This window comes from Grampus griseus (genome assembly GCF_964374135.1).
Source record: "Grampus griseus genome assembly, chromosome: 6".
In the NCBI taxonomy this organism is placed as follows: domain Eukaryota; kingdom Metazoa; phylum Chordata; class Mammalia; order Artiodactyla; family Delphinidae; genus Grampus; species Grampus griseus.
In genome coordinates, this window is record NC_139000.1 from 43,010,946 (window position 1) to 43,032,138 (window position 21,193).

General features: G+C 38.7%; 1 protein-coding gene across 2 annotated transcripts in view; it reads left to right on the forward strand.

The window, feature by feature from the left end:
* Nucleotides 1–21,193, forward strand: part of PRUNE2 (prune homolog 2 with BCH domain) — a 271,709-nt gene that overhangs the window by 67,336 nt on the left and 183,180 nt on the right. For both annotated transcript variants that reach the window (XM_082655958.1, XM_082655959.1), the window contains exons 5-6: nt 4,502–4,654; nt 7,160–7,254. In XM_082655958.1, coding sequence (XP_082512084.1) covers nt 4,502–4,654; nt 7,160–7,254 — 248 coding nt within the window. The remainder of the gene's footprint in view (nt 1–4,501; nt 4,655–7,159; nt 7,255–21,193) is intronic.

Sequence of the window (21,193 nt, forward strand, 5' to 3'; positions counted from 1 at the left end):
CGCTAACTTTTTCCTTGCTATAATCTGTTGTTTACAGATATTTTTGTTCAGTTATTAAATGTATAGCCTTAAAATTTCTTTTGAACATTTTATTTATAGATTCTAATTCTCTTCTATAATTCTCCAGCTAATTTTTTAATTCCCCCGATTCTGTTTCCATTCTTTTCTCACGAGTTTTTTCCTCTGGAGTTTCCATTCATTTGTTTATATTTCCTTTATGCTTGGTAATTTTTTACTGAATGCTGAATATGTATATGCAAAATGTAGAGATGATGCTGTAGATGATGAAATTCCTTTGCTATGGAGAGGATTTACTTTTGCACCTCAAAGGCAGTTAGAAGACTGTCAGATAAACTTAATGTATTCTGTGTTTGAGCTGATTCAAATCAGGATTTCAGGCTTCAGGAAGACTGGTCTATTTTTGCTTCACCCTTTTCTTACAGGCAGGACTCAGCAAACTTTTTCTGTGTCAGATTAGATAGTAAATATTTCAGACTTTGCAGGTCTGTGGTCTCTGCTGCAACTATGCAACCTTGTCATTACAAAAAAAAAAACAATCCATGAAAAATATGTAAATTAATGGGTGTGGTTGTGTTCCAATAAAACTTTATTTATAAAAACAGGCAGTAGGTCATATTTGCCCTGCAGACTGTATTTTTCCAATCTTTTTTTTTTTTTTGCATCTTTATTGGAGTATAATTGCTTTACAATGGTGTGTTAGTTTCTGCTTTATAACAAAGTGAATCAGTTATACATATACATATGTTCCCATATCTCTTCCCTCTTGAGTCTCCCTCCCTCCCACCCTCCCTATGCCACCCCTCCAGACGGTCACAAAGCACCGAGCTGATCTCCCTGTGCTATGCGGCTGCTTCCCACTAGCTATCTACCTTACGTTTGGTAGTGTATATATGTCCATGCCTCTCTCTCGCTTTGTCACAGCTTACCCTTCCCCCTCCCCATATCCTCAAGTCCATTCTCTAGTAGGTCTGTGTCTTTATTCCTGTCTTACCGCTAGATTCTTCATGACATTTGTTTTTTTCTTAAATTCCATATATATGTGTTAGCATACGGTATTTGTCTTTCTCTTTCTGACTTACTTCACTCTGTATGACAGACTCTGGGTCTATCCACCTCATTACAAATAGCTCAATTTCGTTTCTTTTTATGGCTGAGTAATATTCCATTGTATATATGTGCCACATCTTCTTTATCCATTCATCCGATGATGGACACTTAGGTTGTTTCCATCTCTGGACTATTGTAAATAGAGCTGCAATGAACATTTTGGTACATGACTCTTTTTGAATTATGGTTTTCTCAGGGTATATGCCCAGTAGTGGGATTGCTGGGTCGTATGGTAGTTCTATTTGTAGTTTTTTAAGGAACCTCCATACTGTTCTCCATAGTGGCTGGACCAATTCACATTCCCACCAGCAGTGCAAGAGTGTTCCCTTTTCTCCACACCCTCTCCAGCATTTATTGTTTCTAGTTTTTTTTTTTTTTTTTTTTTTTTGTGGTACACGGGCCTCTCACTGTTGTGGCCTCTCCCTTTGCCGAGCACAGGCTCCGGACACGCAGGCTCAGCGGCCATGGCTCACGGGTCCAGCCACTCCGCGGCATGTGGGATCTTCCCGGACCGGGGCACGAACCCATGTCCCCTGCATCGGCAGGCGGACTCTCAACCACTGCGCCACCAGGGAAGCCCATGTTTCTAGATTTTTTAATGATGGCCATTCTGACTGGTGTGAGATGATATCTCATTGTAGTTTTGATTTTCATTTCTCTAATGATTAATGATGTTGAGCATTCTTTCATGTGTTTGTTGGCAGTCTGTATATCTTCTTTGGAGAAATGTCTATTTAGGTCTTCTGCCTTCCAATCTTTATGCCAGGATGTGGGGACATTCTCTCCAGGGATCTCATCTCAAATCTTGGGATATTTAAGATTCCTCTGTGGAGAGCTCTAAGCTCCAATTTTTGTCTCCCTCCTCCTGTGAAACTGCTGTTAGATCTGCTAATCTTCTCATGTGATTGGCTACAATATGAATTAGCAAACACTCAGAGGGGAAAAGCAACATCAAATGCTGGGTTTACCCCTTTGCACTTACTTTCTCTCCAGGATTGTAGCTTCTAAGATAGTCACCTGGGTAACTCTCTGATGCCTTCACAGATTTTTCCCAAAAAATTTATGTAGATTTTCTCCTTGTTCTTGGAACAAGTAATCTGGCAAGCGTATGAAGATCTTTTTTGAAATTTAGATTCACCATTGCCTTAACAAAGAGAGTAAAAATCATCCTTATATTTCAGGTTTTATGTCAGAAATTGTCAGACCAAAGGGTATATTCAGAATCCAGTTGGCTACTCCCCGCCCCATCTTTAAATGATAATTTGCCTTGAATCTGTTCAATTCCCTTCATACTGACTGCTCCTTCTTTAGTTCTCATCTAAAACAGCCTTCTGATTCTCCCAGTGTGCCTTGTCTAATTCATTTCCTCATGGTAGCCAGAGTAAGTCTTATAAAACATAAATTTGAGCATGTTACCTCTCCCTGCTTAAAATTCTAGTGACTCTCCATTTCCCTTAGAATATGAAAGACAAATTTTAAGATAGCTTGAAAGGCCCTTCAGGACCTGAGCCCTGTTTACCTCTCCAACCTGATTTTTCAAAAATTTTTCTTTAAGACTGTATTCTCTAGTTCTAATTAATTTCTTTCCATTTCTTGAACTGGCCAAATCCTCTCCCACCTCAGTGCCTTTGCATATGATCTACCTGCGTCATGATGTCCCTTTTACCTTGCCTTCGCCTTAAGTTCCTAGTTATCATTCAAATCTCAGCTTAGCTTATTAACTCATTCTCTAGGAAACCTTTTCTGACTCCTGAATTCTTGCCTAGATTCAGAGTACTGTGTATTTCCTCAGCAATATTTCTTATCCCCCTTACATTGAAAATTTATGTGTTTACTTCTTTGTATCTCCTTAACTACTATAAGCTTCAAGGGGCAAGGCTAGCTCTAGTCCAGTTATGAATCATTAGCATCTAGCACAGTGCCTGGCTTATAATAGGTGTTCAGTAGTTCTTTGCTAAAGGAATGAATGAATGAGATGCTTTAAATGTGTTTGGCAGTATTTATTTTTCATTATGATGTTTACATTTATTGATTTTTAGTATATAACCTTATAAGCTGGGAAAGCAGTATTATTTCTGTTTTTAAAATAGGCAAATAGGAACAGAGCAGCCAGATGACTTGCTTGGGATTTTTCAGGATTTTTAATGGTGAACGTGTATCTATTCTCTAGGTTCTATAGATCTCCAGGTAGATGGCAAGATTATGTACCATAGTTTTCCCTCACTCATTACTTCATTGCTCCTTTTACATTCTTACCACTTTCTTTATTTTCCTTCCCCCTATATTATCATTTAGGCCACACTGAAAACTAGAGAGATGGTGACACCCTGATTAATCAATAAGTTTGAGGATTTTTAGAGAGTTTAATCCTTCATCATTAAGCGAAACTTCCATTTCCCCCACGACTCTGTGTTAGTCTGGCCTCAGGATGCAGGGGAAGGAGATGTGACAGGTGGTAACTCCTCCCTTTCAAGGTGAGATTATGCATAGAAATTCCAGGAGTTTGTGAGAGGTCAGTCATTCGTATTATCAAATCACTTTGTAATTGAAACCCGTGATTTAGAGCCAGTTTATGAATCCTTATAATTAGATATTAGTAAATAACTTCAAAACTGTGTGTGGTACCTGGAAGATTGGGAGTGGATTTGAGGTTCACTACCTTATCAGATTCCTTTGGTGCTGACATTGAGGCTATGAAATCATTTAATTTTTTTTAACATCTTTATTGGAGTATAATTGCTTTACAATGGTGTGTTAGTTTCTGCTGTATAACAAAGTGAATCAGCTATACATATATCCCCATATCTCCTCCCTCTTGCGTCTCCCTCCCACCCTCCCTATCCCACCCCTCTAGGTGGTCACAAAGCACTGAGCTGATCTCCCTTCATTTAATTTTTAAAAGGAGGAAGTTCTTATGTGAAATCAGAAACATGATGAGTGGAAACAATCTTCTCTGTGGTCTCTTAAAGAGATTATTAAAGGGAAATATTAAATCATATTTAATATCCTTAAATAGTTTATCATTAACTTCCATTCTGAAATCATTTAAAACCAATGTTTATCACTTTTGTGTATCTGTGTGGGGTGGGGGAAAGAGACAGATTTTGTTCCTTTGTGTATAACTCTGCCATAAAGTGTGCCGTAGTCAGTTCAGTTGCTGGGATTAATACTCAGAGAACAATGAGGCAGGACAGACAGTATCTGAAGCGTTTTCTAAAAACTGTCTCTTGAATGTTACACAATGAGGCCCCAGGCAAGAATCTGGAATCTGGAAGTAGAAACAGAGATTGAGAGACCAGAAGACATTTATTTTTCTGGGCCCCATCCTGGCTTGACTGGAAAGTTTGAAGGTGACTTGATTCATGCCTTTCAGGTAGCATCCTTTTCAAGTGGATGGCCATGGAACCAAAGAAGATCTCAGAAAAGCAGGAGGAAATTCTTTCTATCCTGGAAGAAAAATTTCCTCGCTTACCTCCAAGAGATGACATTATCAGCGTCCTGCAGGAGACCCAATTCAGTGCTCAGGGTGAGTGACTCTGTCCCCCAGCTCTGTCTCAGCTGCTGAGGAGGGATGGTTTGTGATGTGGAGTGTTACTGGGCCCCAGGAGGTGAATTTGAGTGTGGCTTCACGTTCTTCGCTTTTGCTGGAGGTTGTGGAAGATGTTCAGGCATACCAGGTTAACTCATCTGGAAGAAGACAGTGTGTACTGCAGGCTTTCCTCTGAGACCTTCGTGTCTGGATGTGTGGTTAATCCATGCATCTAATGGGCACCCCAGATGCATCATCACATGAAATCTCTGTGCTGAGAGGGTTCTATTTTGAGAATGTGGCAGGAGCAATGTCAAGCACAATGAGATTTCATCAATCCATTAATTTTAGAAAAAAATAAAAGACTCTTAAGCAGATAAAAGTGTTCTGTAAGTCTAGGCTTTGTCAAGAGAGTGGATTTCCTGGATCAATTGTTTAATAATAATAATAATAGATATAGTTCATTAAGTGCTTAATATGTCCAAGGTTCTGATGGTATAACTTTGCATGAATTAGAGTCCTCGCGACACCCCTGTCAGGTGGAATTATTTATTATGCCTGATTTCCAGATGGGAACACTGAAGCACAGAAAGGCATCTTTGCTTTCCCATCATCACACACACAGCTAGGAAGTGGCCAGGCCAGGATTTAAACCCAGACAGTCTATCTTTAAGGTGCATAGCTTTCTCCCTTAGTTCGGGATCCCTCGGGGCAGAGCCTTAGGCAAAGCAATTTATTTGGGAGGTGATCCCGGAAAACACTGATAGGGCATGGAGCGCTTTAACAAGCAAGTTAGCTTTGTGGGAAACCAGGCCTTCATCCCGCTAGGGAACTCTGCAAAAGAGTGTAAAATTGCACCGCAGAGTTTTCCTACCCGAGGGGTGCAGTGGCACGTTGCAACTTGTTTATCAGAGCTCCAAGAGCTGATTGTTAAATTTTCAGGAATTTTGTGAGTGGGTTGATGTTGGGTTGGCAGGTTGAAATCAGTCATGGTAGAAGGATTGACAACACAGAAATGAACACTACAACTCAGGTTTTGTTATGAGCATACCACTGGAATGTTGAGGGGTACTTAGTCCCAGGGACTGTTAATTCCCCCAGGGTGGGCTCTGGCAGCCAGAGAAAGCCCTCAGGAAAAGAGATGCAGGTGCTAGTGGTTGAGGGCCCTGCATTGGGAAAGTCTGAGGAAATGTGGACGGGACACTGACGCACCTGCCACACCTTCTGTTACATATGCTCTTGTGCATGTGCACAAGATGTACGTGGATGTATAGCTGCATGATGGTATGCATTTTGTCATTCATTTTCAAAACTAGACCAAACTTTTAATGTCACTGTATATTCTATAAAGCATTTTACACTGTAGTATGATAGATTGAAGCCTTCCAATCTTCAAGTCGAAGAAAAATATTTAGTACCTATCTGTTTCCCCATACTGCTGTGATTGACAGTGTTCTAGGTTGGAAGGGCAAGTAGTTGACTCTGCTGTCTTAATATGCATCTGGGTAGGAGATACGTGCTTTACTGGCCTTTACTGTAAGTCTTCTTCTCAAGAGTTTAGGCCTAATCTGATACAATAACCTAGGGTGAGAATTCATTGTTAAGCCAGAGCCTTTCCTGATTTTCTGTGATAAATTTTATTGAAGCACATGGGTCAGCTGACTAAAAACTATGCAGTTCTGGATAATTTATCCCTTCTGGATTATTCCTCCCATCATTTAAGTAATCCTTTATCTCCTATTGCCAGAGCCTATTACAAGGGGAACCAACTTAATTATGATAGTTTTATGGGTCATATTTATAAAGTGCATTTTGAGTAAAATTACAGTTGAAAACATGGAGACTCACCTTAATGCATCCTGAAAGCAAATCGTGGCCTTCTTAGGTATTATTTGGTTATTTGCTTGGTTATGCTACTTTTCTTTTTACCTCCTCCCCTTCCCTTCTCTGCTTTTATCTGCTATGGGCTTCCAGAGTCTGACCTCTGAGTATTTGATCTTCTGGGCTCCCCTGAAGATTACTGGTTTCTGGTTGGATTTGGTCCATGGGAAGACTTAGATACATATGGGGCGTGGGAGTCAAAGGAAGAAGAGACTGTAATATTTCTTCCCTGCTCCCTTCCTGTTTGGTGCTAAGTTTCTGGCAGCCCCTCTTCTACTGTTCCAGATCCCTGTTTCCCTCCTTTGAACCTCTGCTAGTCTCCGAATGCCTCACTATCTTTTATTAGTTTTCTCAGTCCCGCCCACATCTCTGTAAGAGTCCTGCCATTAAAGAATCTTCTTTTGCATCCTGAAGGGTGAATGCTGTTTCCTGCTGGGATCCTAACTGATGCAAACATTGTCAGTAATGTGATTTTTGCCTTAATATGTGTGTTTATTATGGTTAAAAGAAATATGAGAGGGGAAATACTGAAATTAACAGGGCGACTTCTTTAGATAATCCCTTGATATTACCAAAAAAGTTCCCCAAGTATAACATACTGTTTTTTTCTCTAATCCACAGGTTTGAGTATTGAACAGACAATGCTGAAGGATCTGAAGGAACTTTCAGATGGAGAAATAAAAGTGGCCATTAGTAGCGTGAACATGACCCTGGAGGTAAGGGTGGGAAAGCTTTTTCAGCAATGACAGATTTCACACAATTGCATTCTGAGAAAATGGAATACGATTCTGTCTATTGCATAAGTTAGTGTTAGTCTTTTGCTGTGATATATTTGCTTCTTTGTGATATATTTGACTAGGAATGCGGGTTATTATTTTGGGTGAAAACACTATGCTAAACCAATGAAAAATGCCAAACAAGATGAGTGCCACTTCATTCATCTCAGTAAAACAAAACCTAAAACATAATCACATATGTATACATGTATGTGTATGTATATGTATATCCTGTTTAATAACAATGATTATACATGTGATTAGATTCACTTCCTTTTTCTGTGCACTACCCTGCATTGTCCATAGATCTGTTCTAAGAAACCAAGCTGTCCTTTGGCTTTTGTAAGCTCTTTGGATCCATGTCATTTTGAGAATCAATGGTGACAAATCAAGTATTAATAAGACCCTCCTTCCAATCTGTTAAATGAATGATTCAAAGTGAATGCAGCTCTTGACTTTGTATGTTTCCTTGGTCAATTGTCTTTTGTTTACTTTGGGGCTTTTCAGTGACTTGCATGTTAATCTTAATTAACCTAACTAATGGGAATTATATTTTACAGAGGCACGTTTATGCCGTGCAGAACTCTGAGTATTTTTTACTGTTATGTTGCCTTGATCAAGCGATCCACCTTTAATTGAGGCACTGAACTCTCAAGTCAAGTTTATGGAGATAAAAATTGCTGTCTAGGCATTTTGTCTTTTAGATTTTAGAACTGTATGTTGCTATTCTTTTTATTTTTCTGGTGGTAATGGTGACTGTATCACTGTGTATATTTCTAGGGCATAGCAGGCACGCATGGGGTATCCATGCCTCGGAAAACCCAAGAGCAAACCAGGTGGCTTTTTCTGTGATTTCTTTGTAAAATTGTTCCTACGTGTTTTGATATTGTAGTTCGGCTTGTACATCCATATGAGTACCAAGAGGCAGAGTGTTGTCGCTAGAGATACTCACACTTGATGGTGATATAGTTTACAGACCATATTCTCATTGCATATAGAAACTCAACTGTTTCTATGGACTTTCGAATTGATAAATGCTCCATATAATTAGATGATGATGTGACTCAATACAAGAAATACATGCAATTTGGGATGTAGTAATGAGATCATCACCTTCAATTACAAATCTGCTTTGTGTCTAGAAATCCAAGGAAGACATGGATCTTGCAAGGGTCAGTGGCTTTGAGAATCATTTCTACCAGTTCAGGCCTTAGGGTTTTCTCTCTCTTTCCCCCCTCCCGTCTCCCTTCATTTAATGGCATCTTATTAGGTTTTAAATGCCTTGTTTGGAATTCCTTTCTAAACCAACATAGAGCATCTTGTAATTGCTTAGGGAGCTGTCTGTAGTTAGCAAATTATTTTAAGGCTATTATTATTATTATAGATCTACTGTAGCTTTAATGTACCTTCATTTATATTATAGGAGTATACAAATGGCTCTGTCAGATATGTTAAACTGTAAATGTTTATCAAGCTGAATAAGTGATAAAAAGATCGTCTTAATTTTGACAGTAATTTACATAGAGGGCCAGTAATTAATCAGGCGGCTAAGTACATCTCTGGAAGAGCTATATGATCTTCTGGGAGGAGGGAGAAGGACATTTATACATATAAAGAAGGGTACACAGATTAAACTCTAATCAGCTGAATGAGAGCTTTTCAGTTGTACATAACAGGGATATTAAAGATAACTGAGAAATGCAGAAAGAACTCCTTAATAACATTGTATATCTTCTTTGAGAGAGAAAATGTACACTATTTAATCTTTTAGTTGGAAAAACCCCCAAGTTAAGGGCAGAGTTTGGTTTTCTCCATAGATCATCCTGTGATACAGTGGCATTTTCACAATCTCTATCTATATTTGATTATATTTCAATATTCCTTTCCCATTCCCATTTAAAAATAATGACAGAATTCCCCCTGTCTTATTTTGTGTGTTTTGGAACAGCTGTCTAATAGCCCTTTAAATCTAGACATATTCTCAAAGAAATTTTCTTAGTTCCTATGACTTTCTAAATCTTACTTGTCCTTCAAAGCATGGTCAAGACCTAGCTACTTCATGATGACTTGTAGAAATTATCCATTTTCTATTACCACTTGCAAAATTGACCAACTTAGGACTTAAATATATACTATATCTTCCATTAATTTTGAACTTGTTTCAAATATTTAATCATGGTTAGACAATATTTTAAGTTAATTGGGGGTAAAGATGGTATTGTTGGCTTCTATCTCCCTTTGATTTCCTGACACAGTGCTGGGGACATAGTAGGTACTCGGTTAATACAAATACACGTTGGTGTCTGCCATTTGTTCCTTTGATATCTGATTTTCATTTCCTGTTAAATTTAAGTAAGCTAGGAAAGCAAAGCCATCTAACTATGCATCCAAGTCAATTTACTTTGTTTCCTTCCAGTCGGTTTCAACTGTAGCTGAAGGCTGAGATCAGCTAGATAAAATATGGCCCACATATTTATCAGTAGAACTGCTTATCCAGCAGTCCAAAATTTGAATGGATTACTTGTCACTGGAAGGAATCAGCTGGAAGTTCTGTGTGATGTCAGAGCAATGGGAAAGAGGATTCCTTACATTTTCAATGGTCCTTTGCAACTCCACAGTTGTATGTGTCATAGCTTTTATTTGCCTGATGACCCAGTTAACTTTCTTGGGTGGAAATATTGAGAAAATAAGAGGAATTTGTCTCCTTGCAACATATATAGAATGTCCTTCAGAGGGAAGCACTGGTTTGGGTGGTAGAAACCACTACCTTTGACAGATGGGTTCACTCTGGCCCTCTACGTTATAAAGAGAAAGCTACTAAACCTTTTGTCTCTCCTTTTTATTGTAGTATATCTCACAAATGATAGTTGTTCTAATTAAGGTTATATGGGTTATTGAAAATCTACCGTCGAAAGTAAATAATTACAATAATACTGAGTTTCAGTGCTTTGTTCAATATGTGAGATCAGAACGAGTGTGACCTTGAAAAGCAGTAGATAAAAAAATGGCCATATCAGGGGGCTTCCCTGGTGGCGCAGTGGTTGAGAGTCCGCCTGCCGATGTGCGGGACATGGGTTCGTGTCCCGGTCCGGGAGGATCCCACATGCCGTGGAGCGCTGAGCCTGCACGTCCGGAGCCTGTGCTCCTCAACAGGAGAGGCCGCAACAGTGAGAGGCCCGCATACCGCCAAAAATAAAAATTAAAAATGGCCATATCAGAAGCGTGGCCAGAGGGCTAGTTCTTCTTGCAGAGAGGACTTGGAAGCTAGGACCATGGAAGAGATACTGCAGTCCCATTTCACATGGCCTCCGGTTCATTCTGAGTCTGAATATAGCACACATCCTGTGGGGCACACACACCATGTATAGGAATCCACTTCATTCATTATGGTTGTACCTGATCCTTTGTGCCCTTTTCATTGTTTGCCAATTTGATTATCAGGAAAGAGACACAGGTGGTTTTGATTTTCTTCTAATTCTGCATTTTAGTGGAGGAACCAGTAGAGAGAAACGAAGGTTGCCAAAAACCAAATCTATGTTAAAAAACTTTAAATAGTAAAGCCTTAGGGAAAATAAAGAAGAGAATTTATGGATATTAAAGTACGTGCTTAACTGGAACAAACTTTGCCTTTATGCTCCATTCGCTCCAGCAGAATGCAGCAATTATACATCCTGGGCCTACTTTACTCCTAGCAAAGCAGTATGTCTAGATGTTAAGGGAAAGGGACAAATCTTTCCATTCCAATAAGGTGCCAATGAAGCAAATGAGATTGCTCATGGCGATACCACATGAATAGTTAGTTCCCTTGCCAACACCAAGTATTATTACATCTCCTTTAAGCATTTCCCAAGAGGCTGTAAGTCATTAGCATCTTTCTTCAGGAAGAACAATAACCAGGCGCTGACTTGATCACTTTTGTTATGACCAATCATGTTATGAATATTGCCACATATATACTGTGTCAGTTTGCTGCCATAACGAAGCACCACACACTATGTGGCTTAAACAACATAACTTTATTGTGTCACAGTCTGGAGGCTGGAAGTCCAAGATCTGACATTGGCAGGACAGGTTCCTTCTGAAAGCTGAGAGAGAATCTGTCCCATGCCTCTCTCCTAGCTTCTGATGGTTTACAGGCAATCTTTGGCATTCCATGGCTTATAGAAGTACCACCTTGGTCTCTGCCTTTGTTTTCACATTATCTTCCCCCTATGCATGTCTCCAGATTTTTCCTTTTCATATGGTCATTAGTCGTATTGGATTAAGGCCCACCCTGATGACCTTATCTTAACTATTATATCTGCAATGACTCTGTTTCCAAATAAAGTCACATTCTGGGGTGCTGGAGGTTAGGACTTCACATATAATAAGACTGTATGAATGAACCTATCGCCTGTTAAGTACATTTCATCTGTCACTCCCACATGTTTTTATTTTAAATCAATTTCCTTCAAATGAGGAAAAGTGGGGATTTCCAACTCTTGAAATTTTGTCTCCTTTATTCAGAGCTGGAGTCTGAGGAAATAGCTCCAGCCTGTTTTCTCTCTGGGGCCGCCTCCTGACCAGACACTATGCTATTTGAAACCTGGAATAGAACACATGGGATGCCCTGCACAGCGATTACCAGCCAAGCTGCCCCTTGGAACACTGAGGAGGGAAAAACTCCTTTTCCCTCCTACCAACCTTTTCCCTTAGCATTCAGAGCACGGACCAGAATGAATTCCTAAGATCACTGTTAAACTCCTCCCTAACGAAAGTGAACAATTTTACTCAGGCTGCAGTGATGCGTCTTTGAACCATTGTAACAGGTGATTTAAGACTCAGTGAACCAATATGAAACCTGGTTTACCAGATTTAAGCGTGAAACATGATTTTTCATTGTCTGAGCTTGGAGTTTTTTGGAGTTCAGGATGAAAATACCTCTAGAGTATTTACCTACCTTATTTTGTCGTAAAATGCATAGTAATATTTGAGGAAGTATATATTATTTTTGATTAGCATATTCTTCAAAATGCCTAACGCTTATGCTGGAGGTATTTTTCAAAGCTGTTTGGCTAACCAGTGGAAATATGTGTAACCACTGCCTCTGTTTCCTTTTGGGTCCAGGGCTGCCAACTCCTACTTGCTAAGACGGAGTTAACATTTGATGACAAGGCTCACTGTGTATCAGGCAGTAGAGTAAGAACTTGCAAGCATTGTCTTCTTTAATCTTCCCAGCAACCCCATGAGGTAGAGATGCTATGAGTACCCCTGTATTAGTTAAGGTAACTCTAACAGCAGTAACAGGTAAACCCCAAATCTCAAAGACTCGACACATAACTTATGCATTTTTTGCTCGTGCAGCAAAATCCAATTTAGTGTTCCTGGTTGTGTGACCAGGGGTGATTCAGAGACCATCTTTAACGTGTGGCTCCCAAGATTGCATGAGACATCTCCATCCATCCTGTCTCTCAAGATGGAGAAGAGCTTGGAGGGCCAAAGGTGGGAGACTTTATGGATCTTTTCAGAACGTAGCATCTGTCACTTCTGCTCATGTTTCATTGGCCCAGTCAAATGGTTGCATCTGACTGCAGGGAGGCTGAGAAATGCAGTCTAACTGTATGTCCAAGAAGAAGAAACAGTTTGAAGAATAATTAGCCAGTGTCTGCCACAATCTCCATCTTGGAGGTGAGGAAATTAGAATCTAAAAAGGTTAAATCATTTGTCTAATACAGAGCTGGGACCAAAATCTGGATCTGTTCTGCCCAAGCACTGTGTTTACTACTTGGGATATGATGCACATTTGGGGGTTTGCTAGTAAGTCATCAGTTGTCAATCATTGCCACAAACTCCAGGTGTTGGACAGCCTCGACAGACATCCTTAAGCAATCCTTGGTTGGAACTCTTGTTTTCCCTACTCTTGGTACCAAGCCACTTCTTGTTTATGTTCATATCTTTGCTTCTTTTAAAAATCATTTTAATTTTTGATCTGTAAACATCATCTAAGTATTCATAGTAAATGTTATTATCAGCCCGTCATATAGAGGAGATTTGGAAAAATAAGTCAAGTAGATAAAAATAATAAGAAAAAAGATTATGAGGTCAGGGATAGGACACACCATGTAGGAAGGAAGGAATTCTGATTTTTTTTCTCTGGACATGGGTATTCTGGTTTACCTTGTTGTAATGTAACTTTTTCAAATGTGTGTTCAAAATAGCAGCCCAAATCAGTGAAAAATTTTAATGGTAGAGATTTTTTATGGAAAGGAAACAGTATTACTTTGAGCACTATGGTAATTCCTAATAACGAAATTCTGAGTAGTTGAGGTGTTAGGAGTTCTCAATTCATACCTGGCTGAAGAGTCCAAAGGGGTTTAAAGCAAATGACAAACACGGTTAGGTGACTTTCATCGTGTGAATTTAACAGTCAGTGTGTGTGAGTCATCTGAAGTGTGAATTATAATTTGAAACTAATTTAGAGCTAATAATTCATAGCTTCTTGAGGACAATGGCAGGATAAAAAAGTGAAACCTGAAATCAGAAACGTAGACTTGCATTCCTACTCTGAGCTATGAGCAGTTCTTGGTAATGAGACGTAATTAAAATGAGGGAATCGAAATTCCCTATTTAACGAATGGTTTATCATATCAGCTGCAATAGCACTTTGTCTCTGGGAAAAAATGTACTAGGCAGCTGAAGCGTATAATATTTAGAATCCTTACAATTTGTAGGTAGGTAGCTCCTTCTGCAGATGACCCAAAGTATTTTAAGATACCAGATGAAGTCTGCAAAACTGGCCTATCTAGAAATACCTTATAATGGAATTCCTGTTTTGGAGTTACAGCTAAACTGAGGTTGGAGGCAACTTGATGTTTTTGCTTTTTTTACCTATTGACCAGTTTCAAATGGATTTAAATAATTCACAAAACTTGGCCTATCTAGCCATACTTCTTTATATTTATTTCCCTCAATGGTACAAAATACCTCAATACTCAATATTTAGAGATCATAAAGTTACTCATTATGCACTGTGCTTTCTTTGCTAAGGGGTGGTGCCCTGGACACTTCTCCTTCTCCCCTGAAATGCTATAGAAGTGTATTTACATGGAGGAAGTGGAAAGGGAGGAGCATAGAAAACACAGAGCCTGCCCCAGGCATAAACTCTCCTCAGGGCCCAGAAATCCCCACTGACTTCCCTGGGCAACTGCGAAGTGGGAATGCGATAATGAGATCAGGTGCTATGAGGACATGGCCTCCTCAAGAGGCTGTGGGGAAGTTAGCCTCAAAAATGGCTACTGGGCCTGGGGCAGAAAGGAAGAAAGCTGTGGAGGGAGGTGCCTGCCACTCCAGGAAGCCCAGATGGGGTTGATTGCTAGTGAGTGAACAGGGTAGAGTCCGTGTCCCATTTGACGGTATTTTACATGCTGCATCTCTGGTAGACAGTATGATTCAGATTTACATGCAAATGTGGGTGTGTATCATCCATAACCGCTCTCTCTTTTCATTACATCGCCGCCCTGCAATGTGCCCATGTGTCTGCTTAGCACCAAGGACATGGAACAAAACAGAGCTGCGATACCCCAACCTAGGATTCCTGAGGTCATGAGGTGTTGGGTCCAACTGGCTCCCTGCTCAGTGCCTTCTCCTCAGAATAAAATGGTGTTCCAGTTATCTACTGCTGTGTCACAGGCCACCCCCAGAACCTCGAGACTTAAACTAAGATGTTATTATCTCTCATAGTTCTTTGGCTTTTTTTGGGTTCAGATGGGCAGTTTTTGCTCAGAGTTTCTCATGCAGTTGCAGCCAGATGGTAGTCACCTGTGAGCTCACTTGGGACTCACCGGGTGTGGGCTGCTCACAGCCTGACAGATTCGGCGAGAGAGCCACAAGAGCGAGCTTTGGAAGAGACTCAGATGGAATCTGCGATTATTGTGACCTAACTTCAAATATCTCAGAATATCAATTCCATCATATTTTATTGTTCATGCAACTCCCTAAGGCCAGCCCAGATCGATGATAAAATAGAATTAGCAGTGGTGTGCTGGTAAATGTTTAACAATGGGCTCTCTAAAAAAAAACAACACACACATATTACTGATGTGCAGGATATATAGCCCACAATTTACAAATTACATACTCTTTATTGTAAATTCTATACAATCGATTCTTACAGAATGAGTTACTTAATTTTAATGCAACTCTTGCACTGCAATTGATGAACCAGTATAGTTCCAACGAGAATGTGGTTGATTTTTTTTTTTTTAACAAGAAAGTGAAACAACAAAGATTTTTTGTCTGAACTTTACCTGTTTGTCAACAGCATGAATGACTTCTCTGCTGACTTAAAGAATAGTTTTCAAATACTGGAAGAAGATGTCCTCAGAGTTTTGTTTTTATTTTTGTGCTATTCACAACGTAATGGCTAGAAACACAATCCACTTTTAAGTTTAGCTTACATAATTAACTTTCTCCATTACTTTCTTAAGCCGAGACAGGCAAATTTTCTTCTGCAAAGAGCTAGATAGTAAATATTTTAGGCTTTATGGTCCAGAGGCAAAAGTGAGGATTTTATGTGGAACTAAATAACGATTAGAAAGTGTTTAGCTCACCGGCTGTACAGAAACAGGCAATGGGCTGAATTTGGCCTGTGGGCCATAATTTGCCAACACCTGGTCTAGAAAACCAATAAATCAATTAAACAAGCTTTGATTTGTAGTGTTTGCCAATTTTCATAGTGTAAATATCTTACTATGGCCAGTTTCAAGGTACCAATGTGATATCATCAAAACACAGTAAGGAATAGTTCTAACACTGTATTGTATAATTGAAATTTGCTAAGAGTAGATCTTAAGCATTGTCACAAAAAAAAAGAAAAGAAAAAAAGCTCATCATCTTGTTGTATACTTTAAATATATTACAATTTTATTTGTAAAAAAAAAAACAGATTGGGGAGAGATGCACAGAAGCATACCAATTTATAGCTTCTCCAGCAGACAGATGCAATAGAGCATAGATAATGTAGTAGAATAATTCGGAAGTGATGCGTTTTGAGAATTTATGACTTTTGTTTTTAATGTAATTTATTTAATGTAGAATATTTAATATAATTTTTTAAATGGCTGTGTTTGATTTGTTAATGGTGGGTTTGCAAATTTCCTGAAAATTTTACAATCATTGCTTACCAACCTGTACAAGTCAGCGCAAACACATCGCTGGGAATTAGACCCCAATTCTTTTTTGTGTGTGTATTTTAAAATTTATTTTACTGAAGTATAGTTGATTTACAATGTTGTGTTAATTTCTACTGTGCAGCAAAGTGATTCAGTTTTACATATATACATTCTTTTTCATATTCTTTTCCATTATGGTTTATCATAGGATTTTGAATATAGTTCTCTGTGCTATACAGTAGGACCTTGTTTATCCATTCTATATATACCAGTTTGCATCTGCTAACCCCAAACTCCCAGTCCATCCCTCCCCTGTGCCCCCACCTCCTTGGCAACCTCAAGTCTGTTCTCTATGCCTGTGAGTCTGTTTCTGTTTCATAGATAAGTTCATTTGTGTCATATTTTAGATTCCATATATAAATGATAGCCTATGGTATTTGTCTTTCTCTTTCTGACTTACCTCACATAGTATGATAATCTCTAGGTCCATCCATGTTGCTGCAAATGGCATCATGTCATTCTTTTTTATGGCTGAGTAGTATCCATTGCATATATGTACCACATCTTCTTTATCCATTCATCTGTTAATGGGCATTTAGGTTGTTTCCATGTCTTGGCTATTGTAAATAGTGCTGCAGTGAACATTGGGTGCATGTTATCTTTTCGAATTATAGTTTTCTCTGAATATATGCCCAGGCATGGGATTGCAGGATTATATGGCAACTCTATTTTTAGTTTTCTGAGGCACCTCCATACTGTTTTGCATAGTGGCTGCACCAACTTACATTCCTACCAACACTGTAGGAGGGTTCCCTTTTCTCCACACCCTCTCCAGAATTTGTCATTTGTAGACAGAATGATGGACATTCTGACCGGTGTAAGGTGGTACCTCATTGTAGCTTTGATTTGCATTTCTCTTATAATTAATGATGTTGAGCATCTTTTCATGTGCTTTTTGGTCATCTGTATGTCTTCTTTGGAGAAATGTCTGTTTAGATCATCTTCCCATATTTTTATTGCGTCGTTTGTTTTTTTGATATTGAGCTGCGTGAGCTGTTTGTATATTTTAGAAATCAATCCTTGTCGGTTGCTTCAGTTGCAAGTATTTTCTTCCATTCTGAGGGTTGTCTTTTTGTTTTGTTTATGGTTTCCTTTGCTGTGAAAAGCTTTTAAGTTTAATTAGATCCCATTTGTTTATTTTTGCTTTTATTTCTCCTGCCTTGGGAGACTGACCTAAGAAAACATTGATATGATTTAGGTCTGAGAATGTTTTGCCTATGTTCTCTTCTAAGAGTTTTATGGTGTCAAGTCTTATATTTAAGTCTTTAAGCAATTTTGAGTTTATTTTTGTGTATGGTGGCAGGGTGTATTCTAACTTCCTTGATATACATGCCACTGTCCAACTTTCCTGACATCACTTGCTGAGGAGACTGTCTATTCTCTGTTGTACATTCTTGCCTTCTTTGTCAAAGATTAATTAACTGTAGGTGTGTGGGGTTTTTTCTGGGCTCTCCGTTCTGTTCCATTGAGCCATATATCTGTTTTTGTGCCAATACCATGCTGTTTTGATTACTGTAGCTTTGTACTATAGTCTGAAGTCAGGGAGCCTGATTCCTCCAGCTCCGTTTTTCTTTCTCAAGATTGCTTTGGCTATTCGGGGTCTTTTGTGTTTCCATACAAATTGCAAAATTTTTTGTTCTAGTTCTGTGAAAAATGCCTTTGGTAGTTTGATAGGGATTGCATTAAATCTGTAGATTGCTTTGGGTAATATAGTCATCTTCACAATGTTGATTCTTCCAATCCAAGAACATGGTATATCTCTCCATCTGTTTGTATCATCTTTGATTTCTTTCATCAATGTCTTATAGTTTTCTGCATACAGGTCTTTTGTCTCCTTAGGTAGGTTTATTCCTAGGTATTTTATTCTTTTTGTTGCAGTGGTAAATGGGAGTGTTTCCTTAATTTCTCTTTCAGATTTTTCATTGTTAGTGTATAGGAATGCAAGAGATTTCTGTGCATTAATTTTGTATCCTGCTACTTTACCAAATTCACTGATTAGCTCTAGTAGTTTTCTGGTAGCACCTTTAGGATTCTCTATGTATAGTATCATGTCATCTGCAAACAGTGACAGTTTTACTTCTTCGTTTCTGATTTGGATTCCTTTTATTTCTTTTTCTTCTCTGATTGCTGTGGCTAAAACTTCCAAAGCCATGTTGAATAATAGTGGTGAGAGTGGGCAACCTTTAGACCCCAATTCTTGATGTGAGGAGGAGCATGTGCCTATAGGGAGGGGAGGAATTGAAGGTGACCATCTTTGGAGACTTTACCAAAGAAGGGGATTGCTTCTCATATCCAACTGTGTCATTAAGTCCTAGACTTTCTTCTATGAATCAAGGAAAAGTAGAATCTTAATTTATGATAATTTACTCATCTGGTTTCATGCACTTTGGTCAATGGTATATTTGAGACAGTTAATAATCTTGGCTTAGATTAAGAGTGGGTAGGGCCACACTGCAGCTAGAGATAATGGTTCATGTGTACAGTACTGAAGAGCATCGGATAATTAGTCTTTAGGGTCTTTCCTACTTGGACAAAGACATCACAGTCACCACTGCCTCTATTCATCAGTCACCACGCATGCTGGGGGCTCAGGCTCTTGCCCTGGAAGCCTTGTCTTCTCCACTCTCTGGTCTCTTCTATTCTGCTAGAGACACAGAGCTTGTTCTCGTCAGCAATGCATCCTGGGTTGTCACCAGTTTCCTCCTGAACTTCACTGTCATGGGCTGTACTAGTGAGATCTGGTAATAGTCTTTGGACCACATTTTCTGCATATCTTTTTTTTTTTTAATCACTTCCTGTCTTTCCTTTCCTTTGCAGGTTTCACACAGCTTTTCCCTTTTCCATATGTCCACCTGCTCCTTTGCAGAAACCCTATTCCATTCTTCACTGCCACTTCTCCTGCTTTGATATTACTGCACTTTCTTCCAGTAACTTCTTAATTATTTGTAATTAAGAAGCCAATAAAAAGTCTTTCTATATGTCACCGAAATGTCTAAGGCTCTCCATTTAGATATGGTATTTCTGGTACCTCTGTCACCTTATTTGGGGACCTATCTCTTAAGTTCACAGTCACTGTGGGGAAATGGGCATATTATCAGAAGGCATTTTGAATAAATTCATGTATCGCTGCAACTTATATAAATAAAAATGGTACATTTCTAGACTTCAAAAGTAATAAGCAGGCAATTCTGTTTTACTGAAATCCTTTAGTAGGAGCAGTAAATTGACCCTTTCCTTGTGCAGGAAATGGAATATCCATGCCTGCCTTCCTGAGAAAATGAGCTCTGTGATATGGTAGAATTCAGTACCTCTCTTATCATGACCCTTTAATAAATGTTGGTATTTGGAAAGCTAATAGGTAGTCTTTGGTTCTAGTCATTTTAACCACCCAATAAAATGACAAAGAAACCAGCCTATTAAGTTAATTCATTCTCAACTTCAGCACTGCTGAGGAAATTAAGAAATAGCATTTCACAAAATATATCAGTGATAATTTGAACTTTTTAATAGCATAATATCTAATTCTCTTCTGCATCTTTCTTTACGAGAAGGGAAACCCTGAGGACATAGTGATATGCTAGGATGAGTGCTCTTTCGCTCTGTAAATACATTTTTAAAGTGTACTATAATGTCATTTTGATGGTTTAATTTCTGGAAGGATTTGGCTAATTACATTTTTAGGAATATACTCAGACCGGTTTTAGCTGCCCAGTGTTACTTTTAATAGCAGCTGTTGCTTACCTCTTCTCTTGTTTATTTTCTCTCTCACCCGCTTTCAGAGTTACTTTGCTGATTTGGAGACCTGACCTTGATTTAAATTAGTTTGTCTGTAACACTCCTGTGAATCATAGGCAATATTTTAATGGTTAATTACTACATTGTATCAACTTGCCATAGAAAAGTAGGCTGTGAAACTAAAGGAAAATTTTTCCTTTTTCTTGTGACAGAAGAAACATGTACATAAGAGAAACCGTGAAGTGGGATGGTATTAGAGTGCTTCTTTCCCATCCGTGTAGGTAAATGCTGAATTGGTTCCTTAAGTAACAAAAACTCTTTTTTAGTACACACTGAGGAAATAATAAATTTATACCAAATAGCCAGTGGCAATTTAGATAAATAAGAAGACTCAAACAAAAGAATAATTTAGGATTCTTTCCAGAATAGACATCTTGTTCCTTAATCAACAGTGATTGTGAAGATTGGCTGTGTGGAATCTGTGGGAGAAGAGTGGGTTATGGTAGGTTGGTGGTGTCACCTAGTGGTAGAAAGGGGAAAACAGAACAAGGTGCTAGAACTAGGATTTGGTAATTTATTATCGTCTTCTTTTATTCCTTCAAAAGAATAATTTAATGCTCTTTGTATTCATAGCATGACGCTAGCCAATACCTCGAATAATTCAAATTTTAAACATAAATGTAATGGTATCCAACATTCGTTGAGTGTTTACTATGTACCATGCATTTTATTTTTATTTTCTCATTGAACCTCCATGAATACCCCTGAAATAAGTCCATTATTACTTCCAACTTGTAAATTAACTGTAGTAGACTCTTCTAGAAATGGTAGTTCATGGCATGAAGTATTTGTGGCTATGTTTTGCCTTCCAGCATTTTAGACTAGCATTCTTTTCATGATGCCGTTATGAAATCTAATTTTCAGTGTCTTTGGAA